The sequence below is a fragment of the Ananas comosus genome, linkage group 19, assembly GCF_001540865.1.
Source record: "Ananas comosus cultivar F153 linkage group 19, ASM154086v1, whole genome shotgun sequence".
NCBI classification, from domain to species: domain Eukaryota; kingdom Viridiplantae; phylum Streptophyta; class Magnoliopsida; order Poales; family Bromeliaceae; genus Ananas; species Ananas comosus.
Genome location: NC_033639.1, coordinates 1,608,512 through 1,622,677, shown reverse-complemented (window position 1 = coordinate 1,622,677; position 14,166 = coordinate 1,608,512). Strand labels below are relative to the sequence as shown.

General features: G+C 38.1%; 1 protein-coding gene across 1 annotated transcript; it reads left to right on the top strand.

Moving 5' to 3' along the window:
- On the top strand, positions 3,637 to 6,974 carry LOC109724616 (subtilisin-like protease SBT5.4). Its single transcript, XM_020253494.1, has 5 exons — positions 3,637 to 3,793; positions 4,016 to 4,261; positions 4,945 to 5,059; positions 5,288 to 5,501; positions 6,175 to 6,974. The coding sequence occupies exons 2-5, from the start codon at positions 4,140 to 4,142 to the stop codon at positions 6,735 to 6,737; spliced, it is 1,014 nt and encodes a 337-aa protein (XP_020109083.1). The 5' UTR covers positions 3,637 to 3,793; positions 4,016 to 4,139; the 3' UTR covers positions 6,738 to 6,974.

Here is a 14,166-nt window from a genome sequence, read left to right as displayed (position 1 = left end):
AACAAGGTTCGCATTGCTCGGAGGCGATTGTTGACGCTCAGAGTAAGACAGAGAAGTTATGCTGATCGGCGTCAACGAACTGGAGTTTCAGATTGAGACCATGTGTTCTTGAAAGTCTCGCCGACGCAAAGGAATTCGAAGATTTGGAATCCGGGGCAAGTTGAGCCCCCGATTCATCGGACCGTTTGAAGTTTTGGAGCGTGTAGCCCGGAGCGTATCGACTCGCTCTACCGCAAACCTATCGGGTGTACACAATGTATTCCATGTATCGGTCCTTCGGAAGTACATCCACGATCCGGCTCACGGTTTGGATACTACACCTTTGGAGCTGCGGGATGTATTTGAGCTTTGAAGCAACCCTGAGGATTTTGGCTCGCGAGGTGAAAAGTTGCGGAACCGAGAAATTCCCTACGTGAAGGTCTTTGGAGCAACCACGACGAGCGCGAGGCCACTTGGGAGCTGGAGAGCGCACTACGGGAGCGCTATCCCATCTTTTCAGATGGAGGCTTGAGGTATTTTGTCCTTTTGAGTTTCGCGAGACGAACTCCTTTTAAGAGGGGTGAATGTAACACACTGGATCTTTGCAAATTGCGAGGTTCGAGTGTTTGGTTGTATTTCGAGCTTTTCCACACTTGTGGAGGGTTTGTAGAATGTATTCCGACCTAAAACGTTCGAAACTGGAATTCTGGACAAGTCCTGAGAGTTTTTACTCTCGGGGACCGGTCCCTGGAATGAGAGACCGGTTCCCCCAGTGAGCAGTATTGAGGCAGCCTGAGGCAACCGTCCTGGCGGGCGAGACCGGTTCCCGAACGCGTTCTCGCAGTGAGAGACCGGTCCGCGGCAAGAGAGACCGGTTCCCGAACGCTGGTTTTTCGGTTCGCAGCGAGAGACCGGTCCCAGCGGGAGAGACCGGTCCCTTCTGGGCGAAAACTGCCCAGTTCGGGCTGATGTAATATTGGGTTTTTGAGGGGCCTGGTTGGATTTTGTTACTCTAGATAGGCTTATTAGCCATTTCACTCCCTTCCTCCTCATTCTCATCACCACCCTACACCTTCTAGAGAGAGAAGAAGAAGAAGGAGAAGAAGAAGAAGGGAGGAGAAGAAGAAGAGGAGCTAGTTTGAGGGAGCTTGGAGCTCACCCCTTTCTCTCTTTCCCACCTTGGCAAGGCTTGGAGCTTGCTTGTAGAGCTTAGTGGTGGACCAACTTCAACCCTAGAAGATTTTGAGCTTGGATTGGAGCATCCTAGAGGTATGTGGCAAGGTTCCTCCCTCTAGATCTTAGTTTTGGAGCTTTTTGCTTGTTTTATACCCTAGAATGAGATTTAGGTTTAATTTGGGCATTTTGATCTAGGGCTTTGGGGCTAAATTGATTGGTTTAGAACCTTCCTAGGCTTGGATGGAAGGTTCTAGCTCTCTTTGGAGCTTTGGGAGAGTTTCTACTCTTGAGGTAAATTTTGGCCCTTTTTGCTCTCTTAGGTTAATGTTTGATCTTACGGTTGGTCGTGATGCTCCCGTATCTCTTCACTGACCACTTTTAGGGTATCTTGAGGCTCGTGGACAACTTCGTTTGGCGAATCGAGACCCTACGCGACGGTTCGGTGGGCTTTGACCTAGCCACACAATGAGAAATTCTCATGTGTGTTTAATTAAGTGTTGTTAAATGAAAAAGCATGCATATTCTTGTTAATAACGAATTTATTGTGAATTTTAGAATGCTTAAAGGGCCTACGTTATAATATATGAAATTTTGGACGCTCTATGTAGTTAGAGAGTAGCTTATTAGGCCATGGTTGCATTTAGCATTCTATATGAGACGCGGTATCCTACTTCTATAGTATAAAAGTTCGGATTCATGCATGTAAACCTACAATTACTTGTGACATGAAAATTGACAAGATTGTCATTTAGAAGCTATTGAATTAGAGAGCTAATGTCATCAAGCGGCATTGAGCTCGGGACGCGTGTGAACCTAATGGATAGGGCCATCAAGGGATTTGAAATACATATTGAACATCAGATTGCCTAAGTGTCATCAAAGGGCACTAGGCGTAGCAAAGGTTGAACCTTCACATTGTGACATAAACTAGATCTTTGGATACTAGTGACTATACCATGTTAGAGACATGAGGGTTGGATACTTTAGACTGTGACTTTGCTTGCTTGCCATTTGTGCTCATTCGCACATGCTTGTGAGGGTCGCTCCCTACAAGCCGCACTCCGAGTTACCTATGCGACCTATGTTCGCTCGCGGTATTGAGAAGCCTACGGGGTCGAGTGGGACAGACACATTCCAAGAGTAGGAATGTCGGGCTACAACAGGCCACTTAGCGGCACAAGCGGACTACCTTTGGTAGGTCCTTGATTGGAAATGGAAATCGATACGGGGCGAGATTGGTTAATCACTATAAGATAGGTTTAGTAGTTGGATTACATTATATTATTTTTTTCAGCATAGTGTTTGAGACATGTAGTATATTTGATAGTCTCTTGTTGCATTAAGAGCATACTTGGTTGCCATGATAGAGCTTATCATCATCAATTGATAAGGTTATTGACATTAGACTAGTGCCATTGGACGTAATTGTAAGGATAGAATAATGTAATTTTTGGTTTACATCACGCTTTCTTTCAGCAGTTTATTTACATGCTCCTTATTGCTTATATTATATATCGTGCTTACCTTTGTTTTTGGGGCCTAGTGGAGCAGGAGCTGAGGTCAGTAATTGCCCACTGGAACTATAGCTATAGTTCTCAGGCCCTCTTTTTCTCGATGTTTTCAGAGCCTCCACTCAGGGAGCTAGGACCGGGGCGAAGAGGAGTGTGCTTCGAGCTAGCTTCCTTTGAGGACGATTCGCTAGGTGGTCTACCTCTCGTTGTGTTTTTTATTTGGAGAGGTTGAGAGTTCTACAGTGTATTAGAGACACACGTTTTTGTACTTTTGAGACAGATATTGTACTACTTGTGATTACTTTTTGTCTAGCTTTACTTGCTCTGATATCATTAGTTGCTAGTTATTTCACCTCGTCATTTGTTCTATTCTTGCTTTTACTTCCGCTTTTATTGTAGACGCCTTATATGTGTAGACATATGGCGGGTCTGGGCACGCCACCGGGAGGGCCTCCGCCGGTCCCGGGGCGTGACATTTTAAAATATAAAAAACTATATATTTTTATTCGAGCATCAAATTTAATTATAAAATACTGATTTATAGACGAAATTAATTAAGTAGGCATAATTTTTCAAGTTTTACTTTCTATAAGACTAATTTATCCTAACAGCAATAAAATAAGCTTAAATTATTGGATTTTAACATGACTGGACTAAAACCGGACCGGTTCACCAATTCGATAATCGAACCACTGGTTCGAATAGTTCAAAGTAAATTTTTTGACTTGTCTGGTTTAAAGAGTTGAACCAAATCGCTTTATAGACTGGGTCATGATCGAACTGGTCGAATCGGCCAGTCCGACCCGATATTTAAATCTTTGTTGACAAATTGATATATTCAGTCATTTCCCACTAGGGAGAATAGCGTTTCGAAAATTTAACTAGTACGTCGATGGGTCGGGTCGGCTTTCGAATGATCCAACTCGAAACTGACTCAACCCAATACATTGCCACCCTTCAAAAAAAAAAAAAAAATTTCTTTTGTAGTGATTATTTTATTAAATATACTATATAAAATTTATTTAACAGGGGCAGAGCCTTTCACCCAAGAGATTGGCTAAGAATAAGCTGTACCCAATTATTAGCTCCAAGGATGCCAAGGCCGCGAACCAATCGGAGAACGACGCGTAAGCATCAAACCCCCCAATCACAATCCCCCTTTCTATTTTAGATTTATATATATATATATATATATATATATATATATATTTGAAAGATATGCCTATTTATATTTTAGGGTTTGTAGGGGTGTCCATGTAATTCAAGAAGTTGCAGGTGTATACACGCAAAAAATTTGAATTTAAATTGATTTAAACTCAAATTTGTCAAATTTGTGTGTGTTGATGCAGGGAGTTGTGTTTCTTGGGGTCTCTGGACCCAGAAAAGGTGAAAGATAAGATAGTCGTGTGCCTGCGAGGGATAAACGCGAAGGTAGAGAAAGGGGAGGCGGTGCTCAAGGCCGGCGGGGCTGGGATGGTTCTCGCCAACAATGTCATGACCGGGAACGAGATCACCGCCGCCGCGCACTTCCTCCCCGCGACCCACATCACCTACTCCGACGGCAAAGTCCTCTTCTCCTACCTCCAGTCGACTCAGTAAGTAATAATCAGTCCTCAAAGCCCGTCTCAAAGGTTCAGTCATAGTAGTTCATCAATCGCTCCTTAAATACAAATGAGATAACAACGATCAAAGCTTGTCTGAACTACACACTTTTTGCATCGACTACCCAACCTTTCAAAATTTTGATTATATTTACCGGTTTAGTTACCGTAGTTTATACTATTCTCATAACTATAAATTCATTAACGCAGGCAATCAGCTTAAATCTTAAAACCAAAATATCGTCGCCTAATTCAAATCGAACAAATTGAAAGATCGGATTAGAAAATTTAAAATTTTGAAAGATCGAGTAGTCGATTCAAAACGTCCCCTAGTTTAAATAAGTTCTGCACGTTTTTACCCACAAAGAATAGTAAATTATCACACGAGCTGAAAAAATAATGAATAGCTGATACTATTTCTATGATACCCAATAGTCCTGCATTGGATGGGAATGGATTATCATTGGATATATAAGAAAACTTCATCTTAATAATAATAACTGGGTTTAAGTATTTTGGGCCCCACTTGTTATTGTTGTTATATCTCACCTTTTTCTCTCTGTTTTTACGAGAATTAAAATCAAATGATAAGTGTTTTTGTTTTTCATTGAACCTAGTTTTTTTTTTTTTGTTCTAATTTTGCTTTATTTTTTTAATTTTTTTTAAAAATTTTTTAGGTCACCTCATGGATACATCACCAAAGCAATAACAGAGCTCAACACAAAACCAGCCCCATTCATGGCTGCATTTTCCTCACAAGGGCCAAACACAGTTAACCCTGAGATCCTCAAGGTTTGTTAAAATTATTATTAAGTAAAAAAAAATGGTATGGAGAAACCCCCCTCAATTATTTTTAATTTTCTTTCCCCCCCTCTATTTACATCCCTTTAAAGATTTCTTTTTTTAAAAAAAAAGAAAAGAAAATTGTATAATTCATGTATTTCTCTATGCAATTTTAACTAAATTTCAATTTATTTATTTCATGCTAAATTTACTTATAGTTATTTTTTATTTAAAAAGCCCGATATCACCGCGCCCGGTGTTAGCGTGATCGCCGCGTATACGAGGGCATTGTCCCCGACTGGGCTCGTGTACGACCACCGCCGCATCTCGTTCAACTCGGAGTCGGGTACTTCCATGTCGTGCCCTCACATTTCCGGCATCGTCGGGCTTCTCAAGACCCTCTACCCTCATTGGAGCCCTGCAGCAATCAAATCGGCTATCATGACCAGCGGTAAGAATATTTCATGAAAATTATACTTATACTCTTTTTTCAATATTTTAAAATTTAAAATTCAGGATGATTTGGCCGATTCGACCGTGACACACTTTAAAAAAAAAATGGTTCGGTTCAATCTTTTGAATCAGATAAGCCAAAAGTGCGCTTTAAACTATTCAAACCGTTGTTTCAACCAGCGAAATGGTGAACTAGTTCGATTTTGATCAAACTTTTGATTTTTTTTTTGTTGATTAATGTAATTTATAATTTTATTAATAATTGATTATGCAGATTTTATATTCTATAATAATAAAAATTAAAACTTGAAAACTTGTAGCTACTTAATATTATTTAAAAATCAGTATTTTATAATTAAATATGATACTGGATAATACAATATTTAATTATTAAGACAACCATTTATAGTATAATATTTTATAAATTTTATTACAGGATGTGTTTGCACTTAGATAATCTCTAAGGGATATAAATGCAAAAGTTACTTAGAAGGTAAAAGGTCAAATCATTGGTGTCAAAATTGCGAATTGGGGCATTATGGTAATTTTACTCCCCGGACGATTATATAATTTTTATATTCGGTATTATTATTATTATTATTATTATTATTATTATTTTATTGGAACCAAAATTTTATAAATTTTTAAGATTTTATTTTATTTATTTGCAGCGAGAACACGAGACAACAAGGAAGAACCGATGCTGATGCTGAACTCGTCATTTGTTCGGGTCACACCGTTTAGTTACGGTTCAGGCCATGTTCGGCCGAATCGGGCCATGGACCCGGGTCTCGTTTACGACCTAACCACGTCCGATTACTTGAACTTCTTGTGCGCCCTCGGCTACAAGGCGGATCAACTGGCCTTGTTCACAACCAGCACCGCACCGTACAAATGTCCAGCCAAACCGATCCGACTTGAGGACTTCAACTACCCTTCGATCACTGTCCCGAACCTGTCTGGCTCGATCACGGTTAGCCGCACCGTGAAAAACGTCGGACCCCCAGGCACGTACACAGTTCGAGTCAGACCACCTAAAGGGATTCAAGTTGCAATCCGTCCAAAGAGCCTGAAATTTGATTCTGTGGGCGAGGAGAAAAAGTTTCAGGTCACTCTGAAAGTCGAAAATCGTGCCGCGGCCTCAGATTATGTTTTTGGGGTATTGGTGTGGTCGGACGGAAAACGATACGCGCGGAGTCCTCTAGTGGTGAAAGCAGCAGGGCGGAAACCCTAATTTTTGAACTTTTATTATTGCCACGAATTTATTTTTTGGGGGTTTTTTATGGGACAATTGTAGAAATAAGTGGTTTATTAGGGTTTAGTATTTGATACTTTAGGGGGGGTTTCAATAATGTAAGTATTGAAAAAGTAGTTTTTTGGAAACTTATTAGGCTTTGTTTTCATCCTTTCTCAATTCTTATTTTTCTAAGTTGTAAAAAATGTTTCAGTTCATTTTTTTCAATTTGAATAATATGGTTTTAGTATCTGAATCCAAACTCGATCCAAACCCGAGTTGATTTTACATTATATAATATGTATAGATGTTTGATGTTATATTTGAATTTGTATTCAAAAAAATAGATTTTAATATAATATGTTCCCAAATACGGTGAAGAAAATTAATTGTTTCGAATTCGGGATTCGGGTTTTTGGTCGGATTCGGTTTTGGATATAAATTTTCAAAATTCGTCGGATTCGGCTTCAGGTTTCGGGTTTGAGTTTGGATTTTGAAAACCCGCCCCGAAAACAAATTAAATTAAATTAGAATTTTATTAGGACATCCTCGAACTTCTGATTCGATTGATTTAGTTTGTTTTAATCAAATTAAATTAGAATTTTAAATTTTTTTACTTTAACTTAAACAGCTTTTAGCTTTTATTTTTATAATAATTCTTAAATTAAGTTTCAAAATTACTCAAATCAAAATAACTAAAGGTTAAATTAAGGATCAGCACAAAAAAGGAAAAAAGAAAAAAAAAATTACAGGGTCCTTTTGAAACTTGCCAATAATGGGGTACCTGTAAACATTTTTTAGTTAGGTTTATTTATGATACACGTAAAATGAATTTAAAACATCCAAATCCTAAAATAAATAACAAATATATTTAAACTATATCTCTAAACTTTGTTCATGTATGTTATAATCTAAATATATATTTTTTGATTATTATTGGCACAATTTATATAAATAATACCAAAAATTCATGTAAATACTTGCTTTTTTTTACTTTTGTCTCCGATTTTTAAAAATCTATATTTTACACCCACAAAATTTCAAAAATATTTTTAGAGCGTTACAGCATTAATAGAAAGGCCTTTATTTATTCTAAAAAATAGTATTTTAATATATTCATATCATTTTTAAATATCTTTTTATATCCAATTATAAATAATAGAAAATATACGGAACATTGACGAAACCTTAGCAGAGGGGGCCAAGTACATCAACTTGAAATTTTGTGGTTGTAAAATATAATTTTTTGAAAGCTAGGGATAAAAGGTAAAATGACAAGTATCTATAAAAAAAATTTTATTTTAGCACAATATAATAATATCCCATTAATTAATTTACAAAATAAAAAATATATACATTCTCCATATTTTAGGGTCGTTTAGTTGCATATAGTTATAACTATATTGCAATTGTAACTGTATGCAAATACAAATTCAGCATTTGATTTGATATATTTAACTCCAACTGATGCAGTAGAAACTGCAAGAGGAGAGCCAACTGTAGCAGTTGGAAGTACGCCCAAATTGATCGTAGTTCCTACTACAACAGTTGAAAAGAGTAACTTTAAATAAAAAATATGCTTACCTCCTTAACAAAAAAATAATTTTTTTTACATCGGAGGTAATCTCACCATCATATATATAAAATGATAAATTTTTAAAAATTATTTTTGAACTGTATGTGACCAAATAATTATAGTTACAATATTTTCTACTATATCCAACCAAATAGTATGTATGTAGTTGCAACTGCTTCATTTCCAAGCATTTATAATTACATCTAACCGAACGGCGTACGTAAGAACCAAAAAACTTTGCAAACCAAATCCATTTGAATCTAATGTGTAGAATGTGTCACATTCACCAAGAAAATGTGCTCATAAATTATTAAATGCTTCCACTCTTTAAAGTTTAAACAAAATAAATAATTTTTTTTAAAAAAAAATTGATGCATGTTTCGTGATGAAATATTTCAAAAAGTTGCAAAGATATTAAATAACTTTGACATATAAATCCTATCACGCCCCGGATTACCACATTTTTCCAGGCACGCCAACAGACCTGCCGTATATATAGAAATTTTCTGTATATACGAAGCGATAGCTGTACCTGTAAACAAATCATAGCTACAACTAGATGGTAAAGAGCTGCTAAACTGAAATATATAAATAACATAAAGGAGTTCCTGTACATACAAAAGTCCACAATCCAACTCGCTCCAGCGAGTTCAACGACAACATAACAATATGTACAAATAAAGCCCCAAAATTACCTCTGGATGGTACTCCTCTAGCACGGCGACAAAACTGGTAGGAATCTAGCTCGCGACTTTCTTCCCACGGTCCGAATCAGCAACAGCAGCAGCCGCAGACGAATGCTCTCCTAAAAGGGGTCAACAACTGGGTGTGAAAATTACTGTAAAACAGAGTAGTCCTCAGTGGATACCGCCACCAACCTCAACGGTCCACCCACTAAGTCTACAGAAATAGGTGCAAAAGATAGTAAGTAAAGCTAAAAAGAACTCTACAGCTACATACCACTATACTATCACTAACTAACACAGTTGTAGATATGACAATGCATCACACTGACCTAATCTCACTAGGGACTGCGATACGCCCGTCCCGCCTATCCAAACTACCTCGTACACCACCCCGAGGGCAGCCGGTGGAGAGATCTCACTAGGGACTGCGATACGCCCATCCCGCCTAACTAAGCTACACCGTACACTGCCCCGAGGGCAGCCGGTGGAGAGATCTCACTATGGACTGCGATACGCCAGTCCCACCTATCTAAGCTACACCATACACCACCCCGAGGGAAGCCGGTGGAGAGATCTCACTAGGGACTGCGATATGCTCGTCCCGCCTATCTAAGCTACACCGTACACCACCCCGAGGACAGCCGGTGGCGAGATCTCACTCGGGACTACGATACGCCCGTCCCTCCTGTCTAAGCTACACCATACACCACCCGCGGGGATGGCCGGCCTAAGTAAAAGGGTCCAACCGGACTACTGCGACTCAACACACGTCACAGCCTCACTGAAGGTAGAGAAACGCATCACTAACTATCACTAACCCAACCTCACACGGGCTGCCAGAACGGACCCGCTCTGCCTGTATCCAGCTACGCCGTACACCACCCATGGGGGTAGCCAGCTCAAGAACTGTCCAAACAGAAACTACGACCTCATCGCACTGAAACATCATTCCAGAATGGCATTCGTGGGCGCGACCCAACCGAGTTTACAAGTGTCTCTGTCGAGTTCAATCTGGCTCTAACAAGTTGTAGTCAAAGCAAAAGGGTCTAACTGGTCTAACAACTAAAGCTCACGTGCCCTTAGCACAATCTAATGCATAATACCGAGATCTGAGTCCATCGTCAACCCCGACGGCACCCGATGGTCCAACATAGTCTAACTCTATTGTAACTACACACTCGGCTCGTCAACGCGAGCATAAACTCAACCTACACGCATCTGAGTATCCACCTCACACTAACAGCGGTGATATGAAAATCTGGGTCCACCGTCAACCACGACGGCACCCGACAGTCCAAACACTACTGTACAACAAGCTCGACCCCTCAGCAAGAGCGTAATGTCATTCTACTCTGAGCTGAGCATCAACTACGCACTAACAGCAGTAATACAAAAGTGCAGCAGCAGCTCCTGAAGCTAAGTCTAATAACTTTTCAGAAATGACAGTATAGGTTTAACGAGTTTTCTCCTAAGTCGAATTCCTGTTCAACATGTATAATATCATCTAGAATTACTAAATAAATGCTCAAAAATTTGAATGATCACAAGACATACAATTCCACGAATTTGAGCCCTAACATGATGAATAGAACCAATAATACATGCTAACGATTCAAGGATTTAGAAGAAAATCCGACGATTTCGGTAAACATTAACCCATCTCGAACGCTGGTCCAACGTCGGCAAGAAGTCAATCGAAGAAAACCGCAAGCTCGCTCGACTCCAATGGCCTCCACCGGACTCGACCACAGCGCGGGCACACAATCCTCCAAGGACAAGCGAACGAAAACTAAGATCGGGTCTCCAAAATCCCCAAAGAAATGAAGGAAAGAAGCTAGAGAGAGAAAGAGGGAACCAACCTATGTTTTCATCAACCTCTAGCGCAAAGAGATAAAGCTGGGGGTTTGGTTTGGTTTGGTTTTATCGCTAACAAAAGACCAAAAAGCCCCTTACCTGCTCACTTTTCCAATTGGACTACCAGTACCCAACTTGGTTACCGGTACTCGGCCTCTCCCTCTCCAATCTCGCACGTTGGGTACCGGTACCAGCCCAATGCAGTATCGGTATCCAAGCTCGATACCGGTACTTGACCACAAGTACTGGTACTCAGCATTACACCTGCACAAACCTGAGAGCGTCCAGTTCTGCAATCCCACAGGGGTACCGGTACTACTTTTAGGTACCGGTACTCAACACTGAAGTCCTACACTTTGCAGATTTCGGTGTCAGAACTCCACTCTCGCATCGCGCCGAATCCGTTTTGCATCAAATTCGCGCCAAAACGACTCCGACTTGTCCCGATACTCTCTAGACGTGTCGTCAAGTCGCAAATGCTGAGATCGCACCAACCGCTAAAAATCAGGGACACTACAAATCCATGATTCTTTAAAAGTTTGAATGGAATTGATTATTGACTTTTATTTTTTATTTGTTTCCTTTTTTCTTTTTTTTTGGCATTCAAATGGTAGGTGTAACTCCATTATACTTAAAACTATTCCTCCGGTCATTAGAATCATTATTAGGCTTAGTTTGGTATTTGAGGTCTATTTGACGCTATTAGATAAAATGGACTTAAGAAAAAAGCATATAGGCCCTATATGCTTCTGTATTCTCCGATGGGACAGCAGAAAATATATTATAACTGACTCATCGCAATATGCGGAATATAATATTACATACGAAAACAAACAGAATATTTTTCCATCGTACTTTCTCACCGCACGTCACGCAATCTCCCCGCAATCCCAAACGAAGCCTTTAGTCTTAAGATAATTTGAGCTTCTCCCACAAGCACTTTTTTATTAGAATCATCAGAATTACTTTCATCGTAAAAATAAAATTTTCAAATTAGAGTTTCTTCTATGTAAGAGAAATTTATGGACAAATTTGTTACAATTTGAAATCTTAATAATCAAATAACAATTAAAGATCAAATTTTACGGACCAAATTTGTAAATTAATTTTTTGCTTTACATTTCTAAAAAAATAACTTATTTATTTTTAAGTACTAAACAAATTGGACACTCAAAATTTTTATTTTCCGAATATTTTGTTGAATTTAATTGCAGATACTAGACAAATTTGTTACAATTTGAAATCTTAATAATCAAATCACAATTAAGATCAAATTTTACAGAACAAATTTGTAAATTAATTTTTTGCTTTACATTTCTAAAAAAAATAACTTATTTATTTTTAAGTAGTAAACAAATTCGACACTTAAAATGGTGATTTTCCCAATATTTTGTTGAATTTAATTGCTCTATTAGATATTAGATATTAACCATTAAAATGTTTTAGTTTTATTTGCTAAACAATGACTAATCATTGATGAATTTAATAAACTATTCAATTTAATTATCAAACTTATTCAATTCAATTAAAAAAAAAACAAAAGTTAAGAAATTACGAATTATAAAAAAAAAAGGTAAGTTTAACTTTTTTTAAAAAAACTGATTTTTCTGTTTAGTTTAATTCAAAAAAAAATTTATTTGTTAAAAATAATAAAAAAAACTACTGATAAATTTACTAAATCTCCAATTTAATTCCCCATATATCCACTCAATTCAAAATATAAAATAAAAATTAAGAAAGCGTGAAAAGCGTGAATAAAAAATCTAAGAAGTTGAGGGGTCTCCTGAAATTTTACCTTCATAAATTTTCCAAATTAGCCCTTCGGCCGGAGAGGCGCAAAAGGATGTTTATTTTACAGAAAATGACATCAATAAAAGTCAAATTAATTTTTACCCCCTTTTTTTATTTTTTGTTTTTTCCTAATTTTGTGGCGTTTAAACCAAGAAGAGAGCCTCATCTACATATATGGGAATCCGTGAAGCTTTTTTTGGAATTCTCTCTCTCTCTCTCTCTCTCTCTCATCAACAATAACAATAACAAATTAAGAGAGAGAAAGAGAGTGGGCGTCGATTCATGGTAGACCTAGTGCGCAGAAAATTTCTCTTGACGAATAATATTATGATCTATCTAATACGCGCTGAGTGTAGTTCAAATATTTGCAGTGGTGGAGTACAATGATTGAGATTTGCTTCGTGTCCATATGGACCGCCTGATCAACTGCTGTGCAAAAATTTTCTATATGCTGGAACTACAAAGAATTAGAGAGAGAGAGAGAGAGGGAGAGAGAGAGAAGTCGTAGATTCTCTATAGACCTGGTGCGTAGATAATATCTATAGTGGTCGAGTTGGCAGTTGAAATATGCATCTAAACAATCGAAACAATCGGTGTGTAGAATTTTTCTGTGCATACAGAAAATCTAAGCTCGGAGAGCTATGATAGCTCCATTGATATAGATAGCACCAAGAGCTTGTACGTGCGAATTCTCTGGAGACCTGATGCACAGAAAATTCTCGTAAACCAGTGATTCTATAGATTATCTAATTTATGTATATATATATGTGTATTTCAAACATTTATGGTGGTGGAGTTTGGCGGTTGCGATTTGTTCCCTCCCCAAATGGACGGTCTGATTAATTAGTGCGTATAAATTTTCTGCGCATTGAGTCTACGAAATTTTAGGTCAGAAAGCTATGATAGCTCTGTTGATTTAGATAACACCAAGAGAATGTACGTGCGAATTCTCTGTACACCTGATGCACAAAAAATTCTCGTAAACCAACGATTCTACCGTTTATCTAATTTATATATGTGCATTTCAAACATTTATAGTGGTGGAGTTTGACGTCTGAGATTTATTCTATCTTCAAATGGACGGTTTGATTAACTGGTACGCACGAATTTTTTATGCATTGGGTCTACAGAAAATGAGATCTCATCTTAAAGAGGTTTGACTATTCCACTAATTACACGCAACATCAAGAGAGAGAGAGAGAGAGGTAGAGAGCGTAGATAGAGGCGCAAATTCTCTACAGATGTAATAGATATTCGATAAGGTTTTCCAACTACAGGGCGGCGCATATCAATTATCGGCGGCAGTTTCGTCATCATATGGACAGTCAGATCAACCAGTGTAAAGAGAATTTCTGCGCATCGGTTCTACAAAGAATCTACATCTATAAAAGATAAAGTAGTTAGAAGAAGATAATTCCTTCTATTTATTTTTCCTTTTTAATTTTTTCCCAAATATATTGTATATAATAATAATATAATGTAATATTCTCTCTAAGCCTATAAAACAGGGGAAAACAGAGTA